The sequence below is a fragment of the Scyliorhinus canicula genome, chromosome 15, assembly GCF_902713615.1.
Source record: "Scyliorhinus canicula chromosome 15, sScyCan1.1, whole genome shotgun sequence".
NCBI lineage: Eukaryota > Metazoa > Chordata > Chondrichthyes > Carcharhiniformes > Scyliorhinidae > Scyliorhinus > Scyliorhinus canicula.
This window is the reverse complement of record NC_052160.1, coordinates 85,762,903-85,789,313: the sequence shown is the minus strand read 5'-3', so window position 1 is coordinate 85,789,313 and position 26,411 is coordinate 85,762,903. Positions and strand designations below refer to the sequence as shown.

General features: G+C 52.6%; 1 protein-coding gene and 1 long non-coding RNA gene across 3 annotated transcripts in view; one reads left to right on the top strand and one right to left on the bottom strand.

Annotated features, from left to right (window-relative positions):
• Positions 1–333: 333 nt before the first annotated feature.
• LOC119978547 (methyltransferase-like protein 27) overlaps positions 334–26,411 on the top strand; it is a 53,343-nt gene continuing 27,265 nt past the window's right edge. The window contains exons 1-3 of one of the 2 annotated variants that reach the window (XM_038820273.1): positions 334–498; positions 10,629–10,744; positions 24,278–24,406. In XM_038820273.1, the coding sequence (XP_038676201.1) occupies positions 10,691–10,744; positions 24,278–24,406 (183 nt within the window). In that variant the 5' untranslated portion in view covers positions 334–498; positions 10,629–10,690. The remainder of the gene's footprint in view (positions 499–10,628; positions 10,745–24,277; positions 24,407–26,411) is intronic. The other variant, XM_038820272.1, reaches the window with a different exon arrangement.
• LOC119978548 overlaps positions 660–26,411 on the bottom strand; it is a 46,857-nt gene continuing 21,105 nt past the window's right edge. Inside the window, exon 3 of the long non-coding RNA XR_005463483.1 lies at positions 660–696. This is a non-coding gene — a long non-coding RNA (uncharacterized LOC119978548). The remainder of the gene's footprint in view (positions 697–26,411) is intronic.

Below are 26,411 nucleotides of genomic sequence, written 5' to 3'. Positions count from 1 at the left end.
ATCCCTTTTTTTTTTGGCAAACCTGCTCCTAGTTCTTATGTTCTTATGAACCCAGTGCCCACCCCAATTTCAGCATCAGGACTGATTCTCCGCCCAATCGCTTTTCCCGATTTTGGCGTCGGCCAATGGTACCTTTCAATTTATCCTTCAATTTGTTGATTTAGATTACTTGATTAGCCCAAAAGAGACACAGCGTGTTTACCCAATCTTTTATGGTGCCTGGTGTCCTGTGTAGTAAATAAATCCGTTGTTTTATATTACACAATAGTGCGAACTAAATGCTGCTTGTGCAGAAACAGCTGTGACCTTGTTGCTGCCTCTCTCTTCCAGACTGAGTGCGAACATTAAACCCCACCCTGAAGTTACAGCAAGGAGGAGCTCAGCAGTACTGAGGCCCCAATCTGCAGATCAACAACCTTCTCCCTCAGATCTTTGACACTTCGTAAAATCGACGAGCAGCAGAGGATTATCTGGAAATCCATCAGTTTTGTAATTGAGGTGATTTTAATGCTGAATTTATTCAAATTCCACACCCTGGGTAGTGCTTAGAGGAAATTATAGATGACGGTACTGTACCTTTTATATGTGCGACTATAGGCAGAGGGAACAAGATACTTCTGTGGTTTGAAACGTTTTAACGATGCTGCGTTTAGGTTTTTCCGGTTCTTTTGGTGGTGTTGGTAGATTTGGTAAAGGCTGCGGGAGGAGAGTAAGAAACATTAACAACGTAACGTGCTGGTGGGTCTTGATGGAAGTGATGTTCCCAGTCTTTCCCATTGATATTAGTTACCCAGGCTTCACACTCACATTCTGGACCGTGTCGTGATGTTCTCTTCAATATATTAATGTAGAAAGCATTTAATTAGTTGTCCGAAACGCAGAATACAGGACTTTGGTACTCGGTTGCAAAGAAAAACTTTTTAAAAGGAAACTCAAAACCTCGTGAGGGACTGTCCATCGGTTTGAACTCTGGAATTTACAATTTAAGGGAATTTTCTCTTTGACTCTACAGTCTGTTCACAAAGTTTATTTGAAGCACGAAACTACATTTCAATATATGTTGCCTGTGTGCTTTGGTGAGGTGGTGCCTCATTATTGAAATGATTTTGGAGGAAGGTTTAAGTTCTTTACCTGCAATCTTCATGGCCAGTGCTTTGGACAGTTTACTCAGACATAAAGGACACGGATAATGATCATTCTGGTAAAATCTACAGGACAGAAGTGTTGACAATGACGATCTCCAACAGGAGAGAATCTCACTGTCTCCTCTTGACATTCAATATTACTGTTGTGTTTGGTCCCTGGTACTTTTATGAGTACTCACCAACTCACCAAACACTTTGATATGTCCAAACCAAGATCCATTTATTGGGCGGGATTCTCCCAACGGGAGACTAAGGGCGGAATTCTCCGCACCCGCGATGAATCGGGAAGGCCGTCGTGAACTCGGCCGAGTTTCACGATGGCCTCGGATGCCGCTCCTCGCACCCTATTCCCCCCCCCCCCCCCCCCCCCCCCCAGGGGGCTAGGAGCGGCGCTCCATAAATCTCGGCCGCCGAGCCTTGACGCTTGCATCAAGGCGGCGCGCCGAGAATGATGCGACGGTGGCGCCTAAGTGACGTCAGCTGCGCATGCGCAGGTTGTTGGCCGGCTCCAACCCGCGCATGCGCGGCTGACGTCGCAACGGCTGACGGCTCCAACCCACGCATGCGTGATTGCCGTCTTCCCCTCCGCTGCCACGCAAGATGTGGCGGCTTGATCTTGCGGGGCGGCGGAGGGGAAAGAGTGCGTCCCTTTGAGACGCCGGCCCGACGATCGGTGGGCACCGATCGCGGGCCAGTCTCCTCCCGAGCACGGCCGTGGTGCTCACTCCCCTCTCCGTCCCCCACAAGCCACAAACAAGCATTTGCCGCCCATGTTCATGACGGCAGCGACCAGGTGTGGTTGCCGCCATCGTGAACCGGTCGGGAACACCAGGCCGCTCGGCCCATCTAGGGGGGTGTTTTTCACAGCGACCGGCGATTCTTCCAAGCGCGGGTGGGAGAATCGCGGGGGGTGCCAGGGCGGCATGTTGTGAGTCACCCGGCCCTCCCGTGATGCTCCCACATGGTGTGGGGAGCGGAGAATCGTGCCCTAAGTGCCGATGCCGGAGTGAAAACCGGAGTGTTTCACTCCGGCGTCGGAGGCCGCTCCTCGCCCTCTATTCTCCCGCCCCCGGGGGGCTAGGAGCGGCGCCGCATAATTTACGTGCGCCAGGCCTTGGCACCGTGTGAAAGCGGCACCACATAAATTACGCGGCGTAAAGGACGTCACCCGCGCATGCGAAGGTTGGCCGGCGCCAACCCACGCATGCGCGGTTGCCGTCCTCCCCACGAGCACCCCCGCAAGAAATGGAGGAGTGATCTTGCGAGGCGGCAGAGTAAAAGAGTGCGTCCTTCAGAGACACCGGGCCGCCGTTCGGTGGGCACCAATCGCGGGCCAGACCCCTTCTGAGCGCCCCTCCTGGTACTCGGTCCTCCCCCCCCCCCCCCCCCCCACAGGCCACTCCCACGGCGTTCGCGTGCCGTTCACGCCGGCAGCGACCAGGTGTGGTTGGAGCCGGCGTGAACCCATCGTATTGGGCAGGCCGGAGAATCACCGCTCGCCCGTTACAAACGGCGAGCGGCAATTCTCCGAGCGGCCTGTCGTAAATCACGCCGCGCCATTTTGGGGGGGGTGGGAGAATCACGTGCGGGTGCCCGGGCGGCGTGGCGGGACTCGCCCAGCACCCCGCGATTCTCACACCCGACGTGGGGGGTGGGGGGGAGAATTGCGCCCATTGTGTCTCATGCAGTAGAATGGTAATCTGATACAGGGCACGTTGTCATGGAGTCTTGCTACTCCTCTGGAACTTAACTTTGGCTGACCTGTTACATGTCTTGTTACCCTCTGCCCCTGTCTACATCATGCCCCTGTCTACATCAACGGGAACAAAGTAGAACGGGTCAAGAGTTTCAAGGTTTTAGGTGTCCAGATCACCAACAACCTGTCCTGGTCCTCCCATGCCGACATTATAGTTAAGAAAGCTCACCAACGACTCTACTTTTTCAGAAGACTAAGGAAATTTGGCATGTCACCTACGACTCTCACCAACTTCTACAGATGCACCATAGAAAGCATTCTTTCTGGTTGTATCACAGCTTGGTATGGAGCCTGCTCTGCTCAAGACCGTAGGAAACTACAAAAGGTCGTGAATGTAGCCCGGTCTATCAAGCAAACCAGCCTCCCATCCATTGACTCTGTCTACATAATTAAGGACCCCACACACCCCGGACATACTCTCTTCCACCTTCTTCCATCAGGAAAAAGATATCAAAGTTTGAGGTCACGTACCAACCGACTCAAGAACAGCTTCTTCCCTACTGCCATCATTTTGAATGGACCTACTTCGTATTAAGTTGATCTTTTCTCTACACCTTGCTAAAACATAGAACAGTACAGCACAGAACAGGCCCTTCGGCCCTCGATGTTGTGCCGAGCAATGATCACCCCACTTAAACCCACGTAACCCGTATACCCGTAACCCAACAATCCCCCCATTAACCTTACACTACGGCAAATTTAGCATGGCCAATCCACCTAACCCGCACATCTTTGGACTATGGGAGGAAACCGGAGCACCCGGAGGAAACCCACGCACACATGGGGAGGATGTGCAGACTCCACACAGACAGTGACCCAGCCGGGAATCGAACCTGGGACCCTGGAGCTGTGAAGCATTGATGCTAACCACCATGCTACCGTGAGGCCCATAACTGTAACATTATATTCTGCAGTCTCTCCTTCCTTCCCTACGTACAGTATGCATTGTTTGTGCAGCATGCAAGAAACAATACTTTTCACTGTATACTAATACATGTGACGATAATAAATCAATCAAATCAAATCAACCTCTATCTCATATTCTTCTGGAGATGGCTGGATAAGCCTCTCTTTATATACAGGTCCCAGGTCACATAACCTCGGTCTTGAGACCACATGGTGTGTCTGTACTGTCACCTGCCGGTTGGATGTCTCACACAATCCAATTATGAAATGGCCCATAGGTATATCACCACAATTACCATCACTGAATTCCCCACTATCAACATCCTGGGAGGGGGGCTACCAGTGTTGGACAAACTTCCAAACCTGGTTGTGAAGAAGACACTGAGACTTGTATGCTTTTGGTAGAGACTGTTTAGTGAAGAATTGCTTCTCCACTTTAATACAATCTTCATCACTGCTGACTGACTCTTTATACACACACCTGAATATAAACAACTAATCAATACCCAACACCTGTTAATATTTTTAAATTGTATTTTTTCCCAATTAAGGGAATAATAATCGTGGCCAATCCAAATACCTTGCACATCTTTGTTGTGGGTGTAAGACCCACGCAGAGACGGGGAGATTATGCAAACTCCACACGGACAGTGACCTGGGGCTAGGATTGAACCCGGGTCCTCAGCGTCATGAAGCAGCAGTGCTAACCACGGCACCTGCCTTATACCTGTTAACCTTAATACTTTAAACTACTAGGCATTTAACATCCATCAACAAAACCTTTCAGATACGATCAAAAACCCCTTTTTCTTCAAATTCAATTGATGCAAAATAAATTTATTGATCAGAAAAAGTACAAAATGATAATGCATGTTATTTTATCGTCCAATCAATCTCTAATATCTTCCATATTCCCCACGTCTTGAAAACGTTTATTTTTTAAATCCGGTTACAACATGAAAATTTCTATAATCCATTATAACACAAGATTTCCAACAATTGGGAAACAATCCCAACAGCCGGTGATTAGTGTGAGCTAGTACTAATTTCATCCTGGTTGGTCTGGAAATCTGAGTTTACATTCTCTAAAATGTAATTTCTTCAATGCCTCAATTGCAAATTTACCACTTTCACAACAGTAACATGCTCAATTATAATACATCGTAGCACACATCTGGTCTTGTTTCTGTGCATATCTCTGCAACTCCTCATGATTTAGATAATGAGCTTCCTTTTAATTCTTCCTGCCAAAATGGACAATTTCACATTTGCCCACAATATACTCCATTTGCCAGATTTATGTCCACTCACTTAACCTATCTATGTGCCCTTGTAGCCTCCTTACATCATCTTCATAATTTACTTTCCTACCTATCTTTGTGCCATCAGCAAATTTAGCAACCATAACTCTCCATTTATATAAATTGGAAAGGTTTGACGCCACAGCACAGATCCCTGCGGCATGTCACTTGTCACATTGTGCCAACCACTATTCCCTGTTAGCTAACCAATCATCGATCCATTCCAATTTGTTACCCCCTACACCAGAATTTTTCAAAGTGCAGGTCACAATCCACAGGTGGGTCACGGGCGGGTGTCAGGAGAGTTGTGGAACGATCAGCTGTGCCATTCCTGCAGTGGTTCCTATTGCACAAGAAGTGCCCAATGACCGCTATTAGTTTTTAAATTGAGAATGGAGGCATCTGCCACCTTTTAAATTAAAAGAGAATGGAGGCATCTGCCACCATTTAAATGAAAAGAGAATGGAGGCATCTGCCACCTTTTTAATGTAAAGAGAATGGAGGCATCTGCCACCTTTTTAATGTAAAGAGAATGGAGGCATCTGCCACCTTTTTAAAACAAATATTTTTATTCTCCTCCTTTTTCACAATTTTTCTCCCGAATTTACACCCAACAACAATCAATAACCAACAACAAATATCTCAAACCCCATAACAGTAACAACGATCCCACTCTCCCACCAAGCCCAGACATCAGCCCGCATGTTAACATAAACAAATGACAAAGAAAAAAAAGGAATCAGGGATTACCCATAGCCATCTTCAACATACATAGCCCCCCTCCCCCCGCACCCCACCCACCCTTCCCCCTCCCAACTAATGTTCGATGTTATCCAGTTCTTGAAAGTGCAGAATAAATAGTGCCCATGACTTGGAGAACCCCTCCGAGCTTCTCCTCAGTTCGAACTTAACCTTCTCAAGGGTCAAGTATTCCAACAGGTGCCCCGCCACGCCAGGGCACAGGGTGGGGAGGCTGCTCTCCATCCCAGCAGGATCCGCCTTCGGGCGATCAACGAGGCGAAGGCTTTGATATCTGCCTCCGCACCCGTTTCCAACCCTGGGTGATCCGACACCCCGAATATGGCCTCCCGGGGGACCTGGGTCCAGCTTCACATGCACCACCATGGAAATTACCCTAAACACCTCCTTCCAGTACTCCCCAAGCTCTGGACAGGACCAAAACATATGAACGTGATTAGCGCCCCCCCCCCCCTCCCCCCCGCAAAGTTCACACACATCTTCTACCCCTTCAAAGAATCTGCTCATCCTTGCCCTCGTGAGGTGTGCCCTGTACACCACCTTCAGCTGTATCAGCCCCAACCTCGCACACGAGGTGGAGGCATTCACTCTCCGGAGCACCTCACACCAGACCCTCTCCTCTATAACCTCTCCCAATTCTTCCTCCCACTTCGCTTTGATCCCCTCCAGTGGTGCCTTATCCTTTTCCAGCATAGCTCCGTATACCGCTGACACTGATCTGCCACCTTTTAAATGAAAAGAAAAATGAGGCTATGTTCAGTCCTCCGGCCAGAAGTGGCAGCAGTGAGAAGGTCATGCGCCCTGCACATACACTGCACATACAGTTCTGTTGTAAATTTTGTACTTTTAAATGTTCTTGTCCAGCCACATTTGGAATTTATAAATTGGAGAGTTGCAATAAGACCTCCAATGGAACATTCTGGCATTTCTGTTTTAAAGTTTCTCCAGAAATTGCAATGGTTTGGTCAGTTTATATAACTGTCTCTGAATAATTGTTTGCAACGTACATTTCAAAATGCTACAAAGCTAACATGAAAATTCAAGTCTCTTTCTGTATAGCTGAGTATTTAATCTGTTATACATTCAACTTCCGTTAGAAATAATTTACTGGAGTGGCACGTGAGGAGTGGCAGTGGGACTACGGCGCCGAGGACCCGGGTTCGAATCCCGGCCCTAGGTCACTGTCCGTGTGGAGTTTGCACATTCTCCCCGTGTCTGTGTGGTTTTCACCCCCACAACCCAAAGATGTACAGGGTAGGTGGATTGGCCATGCTAAATTGCCCCTTAATTGGAAAAAAATAATTGGGTACTCTAAATTTAAACAAAAAAGAAATACCTTACCGGTTCCTCAAATCCCAGTTCATCTTTTTGGAGCCTGTAAGCAATAGACTATGTGGCTGTACGTATCCTTTGGCAGCAGATGTTTAGAAACCGCAAGGGCAGCATGGTGGCACAGTGGTTAGCACTGCTGCCTCACAGCTCCATAGGTCTGGATTCAATTCCGGCCTCGGGCGATTTGCACTTTCTCCTTGTGTGTGACTATCGCCAGAAATGCGGCGAGCTTGTGCACGATACCTTGGGCTAGTCCCATTCTGTGTCAAGGAGGTATTCTCCAGAAAGTTAGCCCAAACCTATTCTGCAGCTGGTATCTGGCACTCGGGAGGGTTGCTGAAAACTAACCAACCACACAGTCAAAGTCAGATGATGAACCTCTGGAAATAGCCACCGACTCAATGCTGGAAATGCAGTGACAGGCAGAGATTCAACAGTGACTCGGCAAATAGACTCTGCCACACACCGAGATGTGTGTATCTGCATTTGTGGACGGTGCGCGTTACCGCTGTAATGGTTCTTCCGGAGCAATTCAGCAATTCTGCATATTAGAGTGAGGCAGTAAGCACTGCTCTAATATGCAAATTCCTGAGGTACCTGAGGGTTTGGGATTCAATCCCTTAGGCTTGGGTCCTCAGGCAAGCGTCATTTGGTACTGGTCCCCACAAATGTGGACCAGGCGAATCCGCACTCGTGGTGGTTTCCCAGGGGATTGGAGGCCCCTTGCTGCATGCCCTTTGAGCAGGGTGGTTCCCTGGCACTACTGGTTCACCTGGGTACCCTAACAGTACCAGCATGGTGCCATCTTTGTGCCAATCTGGTGCGAACCTCCCATGTTGCATTCGGGCTGGGAGGTAAGTCGAGGATTCTTTTCGGGGTCTCGGAGTTCGGGCGCATTTAAAAATGATGTCCCGATCTCTCGCTATATCGGGAATTCAGGTGACTGCAGCTCCCCATTGTAAAAAAGGGGGCAATGTGCAGCCTTGGTCGCGCGTTACCTGCTCAGGCCTTTTATTAAAAGTGAGTCGCGTTGAATAGCCATGTGTTTCACGGCACTGCGAGTAACTGAATCACGCGGCTAAATGCACTCATTCGAGGGCTTTGCTCCCTTTTGTGGGCTTAGTATGGCTAGACCGGGGAAAAACTTCCCAAGACCCAAAAGAAAGTCTAAGGGCGCGATTCTCCGCTCCCCACGCCGGGTGGGAGAATCGCGGGAGGGCCGGGCAAATCACAACGCGTCGCCCTGGCACCCCCCGCGATTCTCCCACCCCTCCGCTCGGAGAATCGCCGCTCACCGCTTTTCACGGCGACCGGCGATTCTCCGGCCCGGATGGGCTGAGCTGCCTGACGTTCCCGACCTGTTCACGCCAGTGGCAACCACACCTGGTCGCTGCCGTTGTGAACATGGTGCCAAAGGTTCGTTTGTGGCTTGTGGGGGGCGGAGAGGGGAGTGAGCACCACGGCTGTGCTCGGGAGGGGACTGGCCCGCGATCGGTGCCCACCGATCGTCGGGCCGGCGTCTCCAAGGGATGCACTCTTTCCCCTCCGCCACCCGCAAGATCAAGCCGCCACGTCTTTCACGGCAGCCTCCGCGTCCCCTCCCGGGACCCGATTCTCCCCCCCGGGCGGGGCTAGCACTGCGGCCCCGTGAAGCACGGCATCGCGGGCTTAGCGACCGTCGCTAAGTCCGTGCGCCAAGCGTCATGGCGGCTGACGCGCACGATGACATCAGCCGCGCATGTGCGGGTTGGACGACTCCAACCGGCGCATGCGCGGATGACGTCATCACACAGATGCGTCAAACCCGCGCATGCGCGGGCCGTCATGCCCCTCAGCCACCCCGCGGACTGATCCCTGCGGGGCGGCAGAGGAACAAATAGTGCGCGGGTATCGGACCCGCTGCCCGCGATCGGTGCCCACCGATCGCAGGCCCATGCCACCCTTGGCATGGCCGTGGTGCGGCCGTGCCAATCAGTGCCATGGTTGTCCGGGATGGCACTTTGTGTCCGTTTTCACGAACGGTGAGAGCAGGTGTGATTGCGTTTGTGAAAACGGCCTTTAAGGCCTGGGAACTCGGCCCATCAGCCTGGGGAGAATCGCTGTTCGCCGTAAAAAACGGCGAGCAGCGATTCGTGTCGTGGGGCGGCCGTGTGGGGAGGGGGGGAGAATAGCGGGAGGGCAGGAAAAATGTCGTGAAGACCCTCCCGCTATTCTCCGACCCGTCGTGGGCAGCGGAGAATCGCGCCCTGGATCTCTCCCAAAATGCTGGCTGGAAACACCGGCCCAAAACAACACAGGAAAATTAGGGCCATCGTCTCTCTGGTAATGTAGGAAACATGGCAGCCAATTTGTGCATAGCAAGATACCAAAAACAGAAATGTGATCATGAGAAGACCATTTATTTTTGTGATGTTGAATGGGGGATAAATACTGACCAGGAGCACGGGCTCAGCACTGCTGCCTCACGGCCAGGGCCGGTGCTAGGAATTGCGGACCCAATTAGAAAAGTGATGGCGGGGCCCCTACTCTACAAAAGTAAAAATTTATGTATGTTTATATTTTGTGTAGTATGCTCGTCTTTAACCAAATAAAAACATTAAATGCTTGATATACTAAAATTTTGAAACTTACTTACCCGGGCGGAAGGATTTGGCGGCGCAGGGCTGAAGGATTTGTCGACGGTAATGCGGTGCGTTCCCCAAAAGTAAAAACTACCCTATAGTTCCTCTTAGAATACAGAAAAGGCTTCAAACGGTAACTCTGTCGCCGCTGTCGCGGGTGAAATTGGTCAAATAGGCTTAAAACCGGCCCTGCTCACGGCTCAAGGGCCCGAGTTCAATTCCGGCCTCGGGTGACTGTCTGTATGGAGTTTGCACTTTCTCCCCATCTCTGCATGGGTTTCCTCCGGGTGCTCCGGTTTCCTTCCACAGTCCAAAGGCGTGCAGGTTAAGTGGATTGGCCATGTTAAATTTCCCTTAGTGTCCAAAATGGTTAGGTGGGGTTACTGGGTTACGGGGATAGGGTGGAGGCATGGGCTTAAGTAGGGTGCTCTCTCCAAGGGCCTGTGTGTGCTTGTTGGGCCGAATGGCCTCCTTCTCCACTGTAAATTCTATGATTCTAGGACACCAGGAGTAACTTACCTGCTCTTCTTCAAAATAGCGCCCTGAGATCATTTACATCCAAATGATGGCATCTCTGACAGTACAGCTTGCTCTCAGTACTGGTGTAGATGGTCAGTTTTGATTTTTGTACCTCAGCCATGGTTTTTGCAGCCAGGAGACTCCATGACTCTGAAGGAGAAAATGAGCCATGGCTGACAGCAATTGTGCTCCCGGCTCATTTCAGTCCCTTGTCTTAGAATGAAAGGAATTTTGATGGAATATTTGATTCTAACCCTCATTTTACTGCCTCATATTCTTTGTCCCACAGATGGAAAATCCGGAATAGCTGCGGCTGCAGCGACCAAGAACCTAATCACCCTATATGAACAAATGGAAGCAGAAAAAGAAGTGAACTATGACACCTGTGCTGAGAACTATGAGATGGTAACGCATTCACACTCTGTGGAGGTGGCAGGGAGAGAGCAACTTGGTGAAATTAAAATCACTAGTGATGTGGTATTGAGAAACCTGATGATGGCGGAGGCTGACAAGCCTTCAGGTCCTGAATGACTTCATCTTAAGAGGTGGCAAGTAAGGGAGGAGATGCTTTGGTGTTAATTTTCCAAAATTAGTTAGATTATGAAAAGGTTCCATTAGACTAGAAAGTACCAATATAAATCCTCTGTTCAAAAAGGGAAGGAGGCAGCAGGGTAGCATGGTGGTTAGCATAAATGCTTCACAGCTCCAGGGTCCCAGGTTCGATTCCCGGCTGGGTCACTGTCTGTGTGGAGTCTGCACGTCCTCCCCCTGTGTGCGTGGGTTTCCTCCGGGTGCTCCGGTTTCCTCCCACAGTCCAAAGATGTGCGGGTTAGGTGGATTGGCCATGCTAAATTGCCCGTAGTGTCCTAATAAAAGTAAGGTTAAGGGGGGGGTTGTTGGGTTACGGGTATAGGGTGGATACGTGGGTTTGAGTAGGGTGATCATGGCTCGGCACAACATTGAGGGCCGAAGGGCCTGTTCTGTGCTGTACTGTTCTATGTTCTATGAGGCAGAAAACAGGAGTTATAGGCCAGTTAGTTTGACATCTGCCGTGTGGGAGGAATCGATCATTAACGAGGTTAGAGATGGGCACTTAGACAAGCTCAAGTTAACATGGAAGAGTCAGCATGGTGTTACAAAAGGGAAAGCAAGTTTAACCAATTTATTCAAGTTCTTTGAAGGAATACCATCTGCTACGGACAGAGGGGAGACTGCAGACGTACTGTACTTGGATTTCCAGAAAGCATTTGATAAGGTGCCACATCAGAGATAACTGCAAAAAACCAAAGTTCATGGCATGGGGGTAACACTGAAGATGCATTGGCTGACTGACAGAAAACAGAGAGTATGTATAAATGCATCTTTATCTGATTGGAAGGATGTGACGAATTGAGTCCCGCAGGCCTCAATGTTTTACAATTTACATCAAAGACTTAGATGAGGGGAGTGAAGCCTGTGTTTTTTGATTGAAGCCGGGAGACACAACTCCCAGGATCTACACAGCTTGCTACGCCTCACGAGATCCAACGCGCTCTCGCATGATAGGAGGGATTTCTTTTTGGCAAATCTGCATATTAGAGCGAGACAGCTCGTCTCACTTTAGTATGCAGTTTCCCGAGGCACCTGAGGTGTTGGGTCTATCCCCTTCATCTCAGAGACCTTGGGCAAGCACCGATCAATGCTGGTCTCCACAAATGGTGACCGGATGGAACGGCACTCATGGGGGTCGTCCAGGGCAACAGAAGTCCCCAGGTGCTTTTGCTTTGGGCAGGGTGGTACCCTGGCACTGCTGGTGCCAGCCTGACACCCTGGCAGTGCCATCTGGGTGTCAGCTTGGTACTGCTAAGGTGCCCAGGTGGCACTGCCAGTGTACCCGGTTGGCATTGCCAAGGTGCCACGCAGGCACTTTTCACGTGGTGGCGATTATGTTGGGGCTGCCCTGTTGAGCTGTTGAGGGGCGGGGTCCAGGGACCCCGTAATTGTGAGTTGAGGCTTGAGTGGGTGTCGGGATCACGTTGGAGGCTCCAGACATCGGGCACCATTTAAAAATGATAACCCAATATATTGCTACACTGAGGTATTCCGGTGAGCGGAGCTACTCAATGCAGAAAACAGTACAATGTGCGGCCTCGGCCACACCTTCCCCACTGAGGCCCCCTATCTAACCTGAGTACCAATCAATAGCGCTGTATTTCCCAGTGCTGCGAGCTTCAGGAAGCAAGGGGCTAAACACGTTTGCTGTGGGACTTTGTTTCCATTGAGTTAAATCGCACCCATGGAGTTTACAGATGGATATTGATGGGTTGAATGAGTGGGTAAAAATCTGACAGATATCATGGCCTTCCCCTCTCTGATTGGACGGCGGCGCATTTTACTGGAGTCGCGGGGCGGAATTCTCCGCTCCCGTGAAAAATCGGGAAGGCCGTCGTGAACTCGGCCGAGTTTCACGACGGCTCTACAAGGCCCCGTTCCCGAGCGATTCAGGCCCCGGAAATAGGCTGGGAGCGGGGCCGCGGGAAACACGTGGGTGATGACGCCAGAAGTGAGCGATGCCCAAATGACGGCGGTATGACGCCGCTCCGCATCGTAAAAAGGCGCAGGCGACAAAATCAACAGACGGAGAGAAGATTACGGAGCCACGGCGGGCCACCCCGAGGTTCGGAGAGAGTGACCTTGACACCCTCCTCGATGATGTGGAGCAACGGAGGGGCATCATCTGCCCTAGAAGGGGGCATCGCCACCCTGCCAGTGTTGTGCGACGGGCCTGGCGTGAGGTGGGCACGGCAGTGAGTGCTGTGGGGCAGACCACTCGGTCTGGGGAGCAGTGCCGGAAGAAGCTCCACGACCTCACCAGGACTGCCAGGGTAAGTGCCAAGAGGGTGCCCCCGGGTCACAACCCTCCTCCCCCCCCCCCCATGTCCCTCATCACCCACCTCCCCCTGGGCACGAGGGAGAGGGGAAGGGGGGGCGAGAGTGAGTGGAGGGTGGTTAACCAAGTTGTTACAGACCCACATGAGCGCTGCGACCCCCTAGAGAGATGCCATGGTGTAGCTGAAACTTTCCCCCCAACCTGTGCCAATATCTGATCGGCCTGATGATACCCGTCTAATTGTGATGCTCTATCTATGCCCTCCCCAACAGGACAAGACTGCTCACAACAACCGGGAGTGCAACAAGACCGGAGGGGGCTCTCCCATTATGCACCCCCTGACCGCGTTTGAGCAGAGGCCACTGGACCTTGCTGGGGGATCTGGCACCCGGGAGGTCGCGCAATGCGAGGTTGGAGGTGCAGAACCAAGTGAGACAACCCTGCATGACAACCCCCCCCCCCCCCCGCCAGCCCATCCTCTGTCCCCTCACACTCAGCCCACTGGACCCCCCCATCCTCAGTCCCCTCACACTCTACCCACTGGACCCCCCATCCTCAGTCCCCTCACACTCAGCTCACTGGACCCCCCCCCCCCATCCTCTCTCCCCTCACACTCAGCTCACTGGACCCCCCCCCCCCCCATCCTCTCTCCCCTCACACTCAGCCCACTGGACCATCCAACGCCCGGCCGAGCATATCTAAATAACCCTGTCTTATTCTGTTCCCTTGGGCGTGCTGCCGAAGATCCAGGGCCGTCTGCTGCCACACCCAGTCGGACATCCGCCACCACCACCGCACCCAGGGCCACATGCCAGAGGGTGGCAGGAGGTCAGCAAGGAGTGCCATCCTCGCAACCCGGGACCGTCGAGCAGGATGCACACACAGCAACACAGTCAGCAGACTCAAATGAGGGAGAAGAAGACATGGGTCGCGTGCGCCCTGCGGCCGGATATGACTGGGACGATGACACTGCGGAAATAATGACGGACGAGGACCTAGATCTTGCGGCACTGCTATCTCCCACACCATCCACCATCCCAGAGACACTCACCTCGGTTGGACAATTAAGTGATGAGGCTCCTGAGTCACGGTCTGGTGTGCACCACACAGCTGAGCAGGTACAGCAGATGGAGATCGGAGCAGCCGAGGGGCTGGACGGTCGGAGGGCAGCCCAGGCCCAGCATCCAGCTGGCTCCCAGACATTTCCCGGGTTCCTGGATTTACTCTACCCACCCGCACAGCCAATGCATTTTGAAACCCAGGGACACAATGACGGGATGAGGGCCGTCTTCCAGCAGCTGCAGACGCATTTAGAGGAGACAAACCGCGTCCAGGAGCAGGGAGTGGTGCCGCTCATGGCAGTCACCCAGGCCGACACCGTACGGGTGGCGTCCGCGGTCGAGGCAATGGGTGAAACGGTATCGGCCATGGGTCAGGTTATGCAAGGCATTGGGCTTAATGTGCACGCGTCATCCATGGCCCTGGACAGGGTTGCCCTCTCACAGGCAACAATGCGCCAGAGCCAGCATGACATTGCCGGCGTGCTACCGGCCCTAGCCCAGTCTCAGCAGGTCATGGCCCAGTCCCAGCACGCCATGGCACAGTCCCAGCAGTCAGTTGCGGAGAGCATCAACCGCCTGACACACATGCTCAATGGCGTCGCGCACTTACAGGTTGAGGTCGCACAGTCCCTGGCGGGAATGTCTCACTCCCTGGACTCCGTCTCTGCGAACCTTCGGACCCTGGTCGATACGGTTGCAGGCCTCCAGGACTGGCAGCGCCAGGTGTCGGTGGGGCGACGGGGCACCTCCCCGCTCGCACCTCTGTCCCAAAGTGAGGCCCGGGGCCACCGGGCTCCCCAAAGAAGGAGGAGGTTCTGGGGCCCGTCCCATTAACTCCATCACGGGACGTCCCTCAACGCTCAGCCTCCCCCGTCCCATCCCTGGTGCATCGGGTGGGCAGTGGGCAGAGCAGGGTGGCACCATGTCATCCGAAACGCCCGCGGAGCAGCCTGGCCCATCAAGGCCGGGTCGCCCCAGGAAACAAGTGCCGACGGGGAGACATGTCGCAGGGGGTGATTCTCAGCAGTCCTCTTCCACTCCTGCTGTATCATCTGGGGATCCACTTAGACGTAGTGGTAGGGTCCGTAAGGCAACGAAGAGGGACACATAGTAAGTTGGCACGGGTGAAGGGCACAGTTTAGTTGTAGGGGCTAGGGCATCTGTACATAATGTTAACCATTAAACTCACTGTTGCACCTAACTTGTAAGACCGTGTGATTTTTCCGTTGCCACAGGGATCGTGATGGTGACCAAGTGTCGCTGGGGTTGACGAGCGGTGAAACTTCGGTGCCGGGTGTGAAGTCCCTTCCCCCCCACCCCCTCCCATAGCTACCCCACGCGGGCACATGTTGGAGTGTCCGTGACAAACTCAGCGGCCACCGAGATGGATGGTTCAGCTATTGCCATGGGTCAGACTCTCTCTAACGATTCTGAGCTCACAGCTCATCGCAGAGCGGGCTGTCATCATTCCACATGGCACTGATCACACCAGCTGACACAGCCATCAATGTTGTGCCATACCGTCTGGCCCCGGTGGTAAGGGTGATGTAGAACTGGAGCAGTGTACGCAGAGCAGGGGTGCGGGGTTGTAAGTTGACCGTCTGCACGACTGGCGATGCAGGTGGTTGTGTTGGTGCTCAGCGGTGACATCGCGCGTGGCGTGTGAATCTTGCTGCCACCAACGCGTTGCGTGCCCGCTGTCCTCGCCGGTGTCGTCGTGCCGTCTCCTGGACATTACCAGCACCCGGGTCCTGTCTGCGTGCTGCGCCGGACACTCCCCCAACCTCCTCCTCCACCTCCTCCTCCTCCTCCGTGTTGGCACCACTGCCACTGGCTTCTCCCTCCGCCTCCTCCACCAGGGCATCTCCCCTCTGCATTGCAATGTTGTGCAGCGCACAGCAGACCACGACAATGCAAGTGACCCTCTCGGGCTGGTACTACAGGGCCCCTCCGGAGCGGTCCAGGCACCTGAATCTCATTTTCAGGAGACCAAAGCAGCGCTCCACCACACCCCTGGTTGCTGCATGGGCCTCATTGTAAAGGGTCTCCGCGTTGGTCCGAGGCCTCCGTATGGGCGTCATCAGCCACGACCTCAGCTGATAACCCCTGTCTCCCAGCAACCAGCCCCTCAGCCCGGGGGGGGGGGGGGGGGGGGGGGGGGGGGGGGGGGGGGGGGGGTTCCCTCAAACAGAGCAGGGATGAACGACTGCGCAAGAATGTACGCAGCATGTACACTGACAGGGAACCTTGCACACACGTGCATGATCTTCATGTGGGGGTCGCATACCACCTGGATATTCATGGAGTATGTCCCCCTCCTGTTTGTGAACACCTCCCTGTCCCCTGCAGGCGGGCGCATGGAGACGTGAACACAATCAATGACACTCTGCACCACATCGGTATCCCGGCCACGTTGGCAAATCCACAAGCTCATGAATCTTGACTTCCTCGGTCCTCGGGAAAGGTGATGTAGCGCTCGGCGATGGCATAGAGGGCGTCGGTCACATCCCGGATGCACCTGTGCACCGATGCCTGGGAGATCCCAGAGTGGTCCCCGCTCGGAGACTGGAAGGAGCCGGTTGCATAAAAGTTCAGTGCAACCATCACCTTGATGGCAACCGGTATCGCGTGTCCTCCTCCCGTTCCACGTAGGGCGAGGTGCGCCACGAGGTGACAGATATGTGTCACCGTCTCTCTGCTCAACCGGAGTCTCCTCCTGCAGGTGATGTCCGGCATTGTCTGGAATGAGATCGGGGCACGGTACACCCTAGGCCTCGCTCGTCGCCTCTGGCGCCTTGGCTCCGCCATCAATGCCTCCTCCTCCTCACCCCCATGCTGCTCGACTACGGCCAACTCCTCGGCCATGCCCTCTGCTCCCGCAGCTGGCCCTGCATCCACTGTGGGATGTGGCTGTGGACGCTGCTCCATCTCCAAACGCAGTACAGCGGCCCCAACAACCGCGCTGATAATAGCTGTTATGTTTGAATACATTGTGCGAACCTACAGAAGGGTAGTGGGGGGCAGAGAAATTATATGTTAGATGGAGGTTATTCAACACCTCGGCACAGCGCCGGCCCTAGGGTTGCTGGCGCAAGCAGTTGCAAGCTGAACTTCGGCGCCCTTCGGGGGGGGGGGGGGGGGGGGGGGGGGGGGGGGGGGGGGGGGGGGGGGGGGGGGGCGGGTGTCGGGCGGGTAGGGGGGCGGGGCCGGGGGGGGTCCGAGGGGGGAGCGGGGCCGAGGGGGGAGGTGGGTGGGGCCCGGGGGGGCGGAGCCCAAGGGGGGGGGCGGAGCCCGAGGGCGGGGGGGGGGGGCCGTAGGATGAGGGCGGGGGGGGCCGAGCCCGAGGCGGGGGGGGGGGGGCCGAGCCCGAGGCGGGGGGGGGGCCGAGCCCGAGGCGGGGAGGGCCGAGGCGGAGGCGGGGTGGGCGGGGGGGGTGGGCCCGAGGCGGGGGGGGCGGGCCCGAGGCGGGGGGGCGGCCCGAGGCGGGGGGGGCGGGCCCGAGGCGGGGGGGGCGGGCCCGAGGCGGGGGGGGCGGGCCCGAGGCGCGGGGCGGGGGCCGAGGGGGGGCGGACGGAGGGGGGCGGGAGGGGGGGGGCGGAGGGGGCCGCCCTGGGGGGAGGGGGGCCACCGCGCATGCGCATTTGGCACCGGCCCAACTGCGCATGCGCGGGACCCGAGTCTCTGCCGCCCCCTAGCACATGGCGCCCCGGGCGACTGCCCGAGTTGCCGGTGCCTTGGGCCGGCCCTGCCTCGGCAGCCGCCTGCCACGGGTTACCTGTGTGTCCCGGTGGCCTGGTCGCGCTGCTGACACGCGGCCAGCCTAACCCCTGGTCACTTTCTGCGTCCAACGGGCAGTTAACAACACGTCCTCCTCACCGGTGCGTCAGTAGCCTGTTGCCATCAGCCACAGGGCAACCAGCGGCCGTGTCCTCGTGACCGTCCTGCCATGGCAGGGCGGCTGACATGGTGCATCCGGGGGGGGACGACCCAATCCACTCCACTCACTCCCTCTCCCCCCTTCCCCCCCACTACTCGCTCACCGCCTCCCCTCCCACTTCTCCCTCCCCCTCCCTCTCTCTCTCTCTCCCCCTCCCACTTCTCCCTCCCTCTCTCTCTCTCCCCTTCTCACTTCACCCTCCCCCCTCCCACTTCTCCCTCCCTCTCTCTCCCTCCCCCCTCCCACTTCTCCCTCCCTCTCTCTCTCTCCCCCTCCCACTTCTCTCTCCCCCCTCCCACTTCTTCCTCCCTCTCTCTCCCTCCCCCCTCCCACTTCTCCCTCCCTCTCTCTCTCTCTTCCCCCTCCCACTTCTCCCTCCCCCCTCCCACTTCTCCCTCCCTCTCCCTCCCCCCTCCCACTTCTCCCTCCCTCTCTCTCTCTCTCCCCCCTCCCACTTCTCCCTCCCTCTCTCTCTCTCTCCCCCTCCCACTTCTCCCTCCCCCTCCCACTTCTCCCTCCCTCTCTCTCCCTCCCCCCTCCTACTTCTCCCTCTCCCTCTCTCCCCCTCCCACTTCTCTCTCTCCCCCTCCCACTTCTCCCTCCCTCTCTCTCCCCCCTCCCACTTCTCCCTCCCCCTCCATCTCTCTCTCTCTCCCCCTCCCACTTCTCCCTCCCTCTCTCTCTCCCCCCTTCCAATTCTCCCTCCCCCCCCTCCCACATCTCCCTCCCTCTCTCTCTCCCCCCTCCCATTTCTCCCTCCCTCTCTCTCTCTCCCCCCCTCCCACTTCTCCCTCCCCCCTCCCACTTCTCCCCCCCACTTCTCCCTCCCTCTCTCACTCTCCCCCTCCCACTTCTCCCCCTCCCACTTCTCCCTCCCCCCTCCTACTTCTCCCCCCCACTTCTCCCTCCCACCCCCCTCCCACTTCTCCCTCTCCCCCTCCCACTTGTCCCTCTCTCTCTCTCCCCCCTCCCTCCCCCCTCCCACTTATCCCTCTCTCTCCCCACCACCTCTCTCCCCCCCTTCCCCCCCACCCCACTTCTCCCTCTCCCCTCACCCCACTGGCCGCAGCGTTCTCGGGGATGCCTTCCCCAGTTTGCCGAGACTCCGGGACGGACCGCTCACCTCCTCACTCCTCGTCAGCCAGCACGGCTGGCTGGCGACTTTTAAAACCAGGTGTGGATGGCGACGCCGTGACATGGCGTCACGACGTCGGGACTTCGGCCCATCCGGGCCGGAGAATAGCGGGGGTGCTTTAGAGTCGCCATTTTGCCTCCATCGGGCGACTCTCCAGCACCCCCGCTATTCTCCGGCCGGTGGGGAGAATAGCGGGAGCGCGTCGGATCGGCGTCGTGGGAAAAAACGGTGCGGCACGCTATTCTCCGAACCGGCGTGACATCGGAAAATCGCGCCCGCGGTTTGTATCGCCACCTGGGATAGCGGCTTGGTTGGGTGACCTGTACAAATTCCTGCAGTTGGAGAAGATAAAATATGAGTTAAGGGGCTCTGCAGAGAGGTTGAAAAAAGGTGGGGGATGTTGGGGCTGTGTTTGAAGAGCTGTTTGTTAGGTGAAAAAGGGAGGACAATTTGTACAGATTGTATAGTTGATTGCTGGGAAGTATGTTTCCCTGGATGTTTATGTGTTGTAGTCAGTTTTGATACATGTTGGTAATAAAATACATTTAAAAGAAAAATCTGACAGATGTGAGAAAGTGTGAAGTGTGCATAAAAAACAGAATATTACTTAAATGGAGAACATCTGCAGAATTTCAAGGTGCAGAAGGATTTAGGTACTCTCATGCAAGTAAGGATGTTATACTTCAATTATATAGGGCATTGGTGAGACTGCATCTCGAATACTGTGCTGTATTGGTCTCCTTATTTAATGAAGGATGTAAATATGTTGGAGGCGGAACATAGACATAGAATCCCTGCAGTGCAGAAGGAGGCCATTTGGCCCATCGAGTCTGCACTGACCATTTGAAAGGGTACCCTACCGAGGCTCATTCCCCTGCCCTATCCCCTAACCCCACCGAACCTTCACAACTTTGGATACTATCATGTCCCATTCAACTAACCTCCACATCTTTGGACTGTGGGAGGAAACCGGAGCACACAGAGGAAATTCACACACGCAGACATGGGGAAAATATGCAAACTCAACACAGAGTCACCCAAGGCCATGAATTGAATCTGGGTTCCTGACATAGTGAGGCAGCAGTGCTAATCACTGTGCCGCTTCAGGGGAGGCTTATTATATTGATACCTAGAATGACCGGGTTGTCTTACAAGGATAGGTTGGAAAGGCTGGGCTTGTTTATGCTGGAGTTTAGAAGAGTGAGGGGATAACTTGATTGAAGTAGACAAGATCCTGAACGGTATTGACAAGGTGAAATCTGAAAGGATCTTTCGTCTTGTGGGAGAGTCCAGAATTAGGGAACACTGTTTTAAAATTACAGGTTGCCATTTTAGTATATAGATGAGGAAAGGTTTGCAACTCTGTCTCAGAAGGCAGTGATGATGGGGTCATTGATATTTTTAAGGCAGAGGTAGATATATTCTTTGTTAGGTGAGGGAGTTAAAAATTATTGGATGTAGATGGGGAATTTGGAACTCAACAAATCAGTTGAAAACTGAAAAATGAAAATTGCTTATTGTCACGAGTAGGCTTCAATGAAGTTACTGTGAAAAGCCCCTAGTCGCCACATTCCGGCGCCTGTTCGGGGAGGCTGGTACAGTTAAGATCTTACCAGAAAGGAAAGGTCCAACCACCCCATCAGTCACTCTCGATCATCAATAAAGTGATGGAAGGGGTAATCAACAATGCTGTCAGGAACACATGCATAGCAATAACCTGCTCATTGATGTTCAGTGTGGGTTCCCCAGGGTCACCCAGCTCCTGACCTCATTACAGTCTTGCTTCAAACATGGACAAAGGGACTGAACTTCATAGGTGAGGCAAGAGTGACGGCCCTTAACATCAATACAGCATTTAACTGAGTATGGCACCGAGGAGCCTTAGAAAAACTGGGATTTAGGGGAATCAGGCGGAAAGGTCTCCACTAGTTGGAGTCACACCTGGCACAAAGGAAGATGGTTGTGATGGTCTGAGGCCAATCAACTCATTTCCAGGACATCATTGCAGGAGTTCCTCAGGGTAGTGTCCTGGGCCCGACCATCTTCAGATACTTCATCAATGATCTTCCTTCCACCATAAAGTCAAAAGTGGAGATGTTTGCAGATGACTGCACAATGTTCAGCACCATTTGTAACTCCTCAGATACTGAAGCAGTCTGTCCAAATGCAGTAAAACCTGGACAATATTCAGGCTTGGGCTGACAAGTGGCAAGTAACATTTACGTCACACAAGTGTCAGACAATGACCACCTCCTACAAGAGAGGATCAAACCATCATCCCTTGATATTCAATGGCATTACCATCGCTGAAGCCCCACAATCAACATCCTGGGGGTTACCATTGATCAGAAGCTGAACTGGACTAGCCATATTGATACTGCGGCTATGAAAGCAGGCCAGAGGCTATGAATCCTGCATTGAGTAACTCACCTCCTGATTCCTGAAAGCCTATCCACCATCTATAAGTTACAAGTCAGGAGTGTGATGGTACACCCTCCACCTGCCTGCAGCTCCAACAAACTCAAGAAGTTCGTCACCATCCAGGATGAAGCAGTCCACTTGATTGGCACCCCATCCACAAACTGTACCAGCTGCAAGATGCACTACAGGAATGAACTAAGGCACCTTAAGCAGCAGCTTCCAAACAGATGACCGCTATCATCTAGAAGAACAAGGACAGCAGACACATGGGAACACCACCACCTGGAAGTTCTCCACCAAGTCACTCACCATCCTGACTCAGAAATATATCGGCTGTTCCTTCACTGTTACTGGGTCAAAATCCTGGAATTCCCTCCCTCACAGCTCTGGGTGTATCTACATCTCGGGGACTACAGCTCATCACCACCTTCTCAAGGGCAATTAGGGATGGGCAGAAAATGCTGGTCCAGCTAGCAATGCCCATATACTGTAAATTAATTTACAAAACACATCTGGATGAAGCCGTGAAGGCCATGTCCAATTGTTAATGGCCTTCCTTGTTGATATTTCATTTTGAGTTAACATGCAGGTGAAGGCAGCAGGTAAGGAGGCCATGGGAAATTAACCTTGATGTAATAGCAATTTGAGTGTAGGATTTAAGAGGTGTGCTCAGTTGCCCGAATCCTTTATCAGACCTCGCAGGGAGATTAGACGAGCACATCTCCTCATCAAGGGTGTCAGTGGAACTCACATCAAGGGCTTGCACCTGAAGTGCATCAATATCAATGAAGCACAGGGGTTTGAATGCACGAGGTAAGAGAGTCATATGCTGGACTATAGCAAGGACTGTCAGGCTATCCATGTGAAGCATCAGCAGCTCAAACAGACTCTGAAGGGTCTACCTTGGGTTTAGCACAGTGGGCTAAACAGCTGGCTTGGAATGCAGAACAAGGCCAGCAGCGCGGGTTCAATTCTGGCCTCCCCGAACAGGAGCCGGAACGTGGCGACTAGGGGCTATTCACAGTAACTTCATTGAAGCCTACTTGTGACAATAAGTAATTATTATTAATTTCAAGTTGTCATGCAGAAGGACTTTATGAGCACTTGGGAAAAATCTCATTTCCACTGACAGATGCCAGGGGTCTGGGATAACGTAGTGCTGTGCAGGTTCTGGTGCGCATTTAGCGTGAGGATTCTGCATATTAGAATAGTTTGGTACGTGCAAAGGATTAAACCACCAATCACCTATTACTTGGGGCGGTACTGTGGCACAGTGGTTAGCACTGTTGCCTCACAACGCCAGAAACCCGGGATCAGTTCCAGCCTTGGGTGACTGTCTATGTCGAGTTTACACATTCTCTCAGTTTCTGTGTGGATTTCCACTGGTGCTTCTGTTTCCTCCCAAAGATGTGCGGGTTGGGTGGATTGGCCGTGCTAAATTGGCCCTTAGTGTCCAGGGATGTGCACGTTAGGTTGCGAGGATAGGTTGTGGTTGGGCAGTGGACCTGGGCGGATTGCTCTTTCAGAGGGTCGGTGAGACCCGATTGGCCGAATGGCACCCTTCTGCACCGTAGGGATTCAATGATTCTATGATAAGCTGCACGTTCAATGAGTGAAGTAATTGACCTTTTTCTTCCCTTTTAAAAATAAATTCAGAGTACCCAATTCTTTTGTTCCATGGTAAACATGGTAATTTAAGATGGCCTACCCACCTACCTTGCACATCTTTGGGTTGTGGGGGCCAGACCCACACAGACACAGGGAGAATGTGCAAACTCCAATCACAGTGACCTGGGGCTAGGATCGAATCCTAGTCCTCGGCGCCGTGAGGTAGCAGTGCTAACCACTGCGCCACCGTGCCCCCCTGTGGAATACTTTTCCGTTGATGAAATGTGATCGACTGTTGCCAGGGAGCTGTCAATACCACATGAGTGCAGTCAACAGCATCCTGCACTTGCAGGGAGCCTGAGATTGCTGAGACCCCAATGCTCTTGCAGTCTGGTTGCAGGATCCAGATGGAATTGGAGAAATTCATCACTCTCCTGAACAGGGGATCTGTCAACTCAAATATGCCCTCATGTGTCGCTGGTTGGGAGATACCGCACAGGTTTCCAGTGGACTACTGGAAGGAGCAACTGGCAAAGAAGCCTTGGGTGGTGGTGACCTTCAATGTCACCAGCATGGGGTTTCTTCTATGCTGGGCCACAGGTCATTGTGGAGAAGCTGGCGGATGTGTGCAACTGCATCCAGGGATACCTGAAGGTGCCTCTGGCAATGTCTTTCTCTCAACTGTAGATAGCTGCACCATCCAGGATACACTATATTATGGCCATAGTTCCGCCATTACAGTAGATCTGTTTGCCAGCATTCTGACCTTCTTCATGCCTCACTGCCACTTGCTGCTCAGGCAGTTACTGCTTCTGCTGCACAATCAGTCCTCTCTCATCCTCTTTTCTAAGATACAGACTGTCCAGAGTAACCAGATTGCATGAATGAAATCTTTTTCTACTCACAGTGCATGAGTGTGATGGATTACCAGGCTCCCAGGTTCAGTGTGGAAACTGTGGACTCTGTATATCTGGGAGATCGAGAGGATGCGCTGGTCCTTGATGTGCCTTGTGGAACAGGACTAGTGGCTGATGGGGTAAGAGATGATTAAACTGTATTCAAATACCATGCAGATATTGGTGTAAACCAGTTGTTCTGGGCCAGGGTTTCGAGAACCCCAAAGTGTATCATGGAGTTCACCTGACCCACAACTTTAATAGATTGTGGTATGGGGAGCACATGGCCCACTCTACAGGTGTGGTACAGCAGAATTGGAAAAATAACTTTTAAAGCAAAACAAGGTTTATTCTATGAACTCAAGTTTACCTTTTTGAAACAAACAGTGAACATCTTAGCAACCATCAATTCAAATACAACCCCCAAAGAATACAACACTAAGTAATCCTTTGAGCTTTTGTTTTTACATCCATATGACTGAAAACACCTTTTACCAGAAGCACATCAGGTTAAAGTCACTACTATTATAAGGTTTAAATCACCTGGATCGATTTACAGTCTTTAGATTACAGAGAGATTCATACACCTTCAGGTTGTGACTGCAGCCATCCAGCTCTGAAAACGGAACTAAAACACACCCTGCAGCAAACAGCCTAAAACGAAAGTAAAAAGCTGACAGACAGCCCAGCTCCATCCATTCTCTGACAACACAGCAGTAATAAACACCCATTTCTTAAAGGTACTCTCACTACTGTTATGTATATACACACCCATTTATAAACACTCATTTCTTAAAGGTACTCTCACATGACACAGTGCAAACTGCTCTCACCATTCATTGTTCTGTGCAATGGTGAGAAGTTTCTAGATGGCCTCTGTTTCCTATTAATGATCCGTGTTGCTATTGTTGATGTGGCGGAGGTAGAGAAACTGTGATGTGAGTGAAGGTGACACCTTCCCCTCAAGCATCTTAAAATACTCTGACAAAGGTCACACTATATTCCAGAAAGATAATACCCTTTTATCTGTCTAAAATCTTCAAGTGGCAATTCCATTGGAGTTAAATAGGCTGAGATGGGCTTTCCAAAATGACTTACAATAAAGAAAAATTTCTATCTCTTAAACCCGAATGAAGCTGCCAAAATAATTCCAGCCAATCCTTTGGGATGTTTGTATTTGAATTAAATTGCTGGCTCCTCCCTCAGATTATTAGTTGCTGACGTATTAGGAGAGAGTCTCCTGTATTGACCATGCTTCCTGTTCATTTCCACATCTGGGAAGAAACATATCAGAAAATCAGGAAGATTGGAGCACACATAAAGAAACTACTTAACTATCCATCCATTTAAATTATTGCAGGAACATCACAGAATTATCGAATAGTCCAGCACAGAGGAAGGGTGTTCAGTCCATTGTGTCTTGAGTGGCTGAGCAATGAATGCCAGTCTCAATATCCCAACACTCTGCCGGATTGTTTATGGAAATGAGCTCTGACCTACACTATTTTCCAAAATATTTAAATTACTCTCAAACTCAGGGTGTGAGTAACTCTGGAAATCTCACAATTATTTCTCAGTTTCCCCTCAGGGCTTTAGTGTTAATTATGTCAATCATGACTGTGAGGGCATCACGGTGGCGCTGTGGTTACCTTATGGCGCTGAGGATCTGGGTTCAATACCGGCCCCGGGTCACTGTCCGTGTGGAGTTTGCACATTCTCGCCGTGTCTGTGTGGGTCTCACCCCCACAACCCAAAGATGTGCTGGGTAGGTGGACGGGCATGCCAAACTGCCCCTTAAATGGAAAAAAATTATAATTGGGTACTCTAACTTTTAAAAGTTTTTCACGATTAAAAAATGTTAATCATGACTGGAGTGTGTGAGCCAGACTGGGTGAGAGAAAGTGGTTTCCTTCCCTTCTGGCATTAATGAACTGCCTGGTTTGGATGCTAGTCAGTAGCTTCCAGTTGCCAACTTGCAAGTTACTGAATTCAGTTCTCTTTCTTCACAGTGGGGATTTGAACTGACAATAGCTGCAAGTTAATCCAGCTCCATAACCATTGGCGTAGGCCATGCACACAGATACTTCAGCTCACCTGGGTGCAGACACAGGGAAATCTCCCTTGCAGTATGTTTTGGCGTGTGCA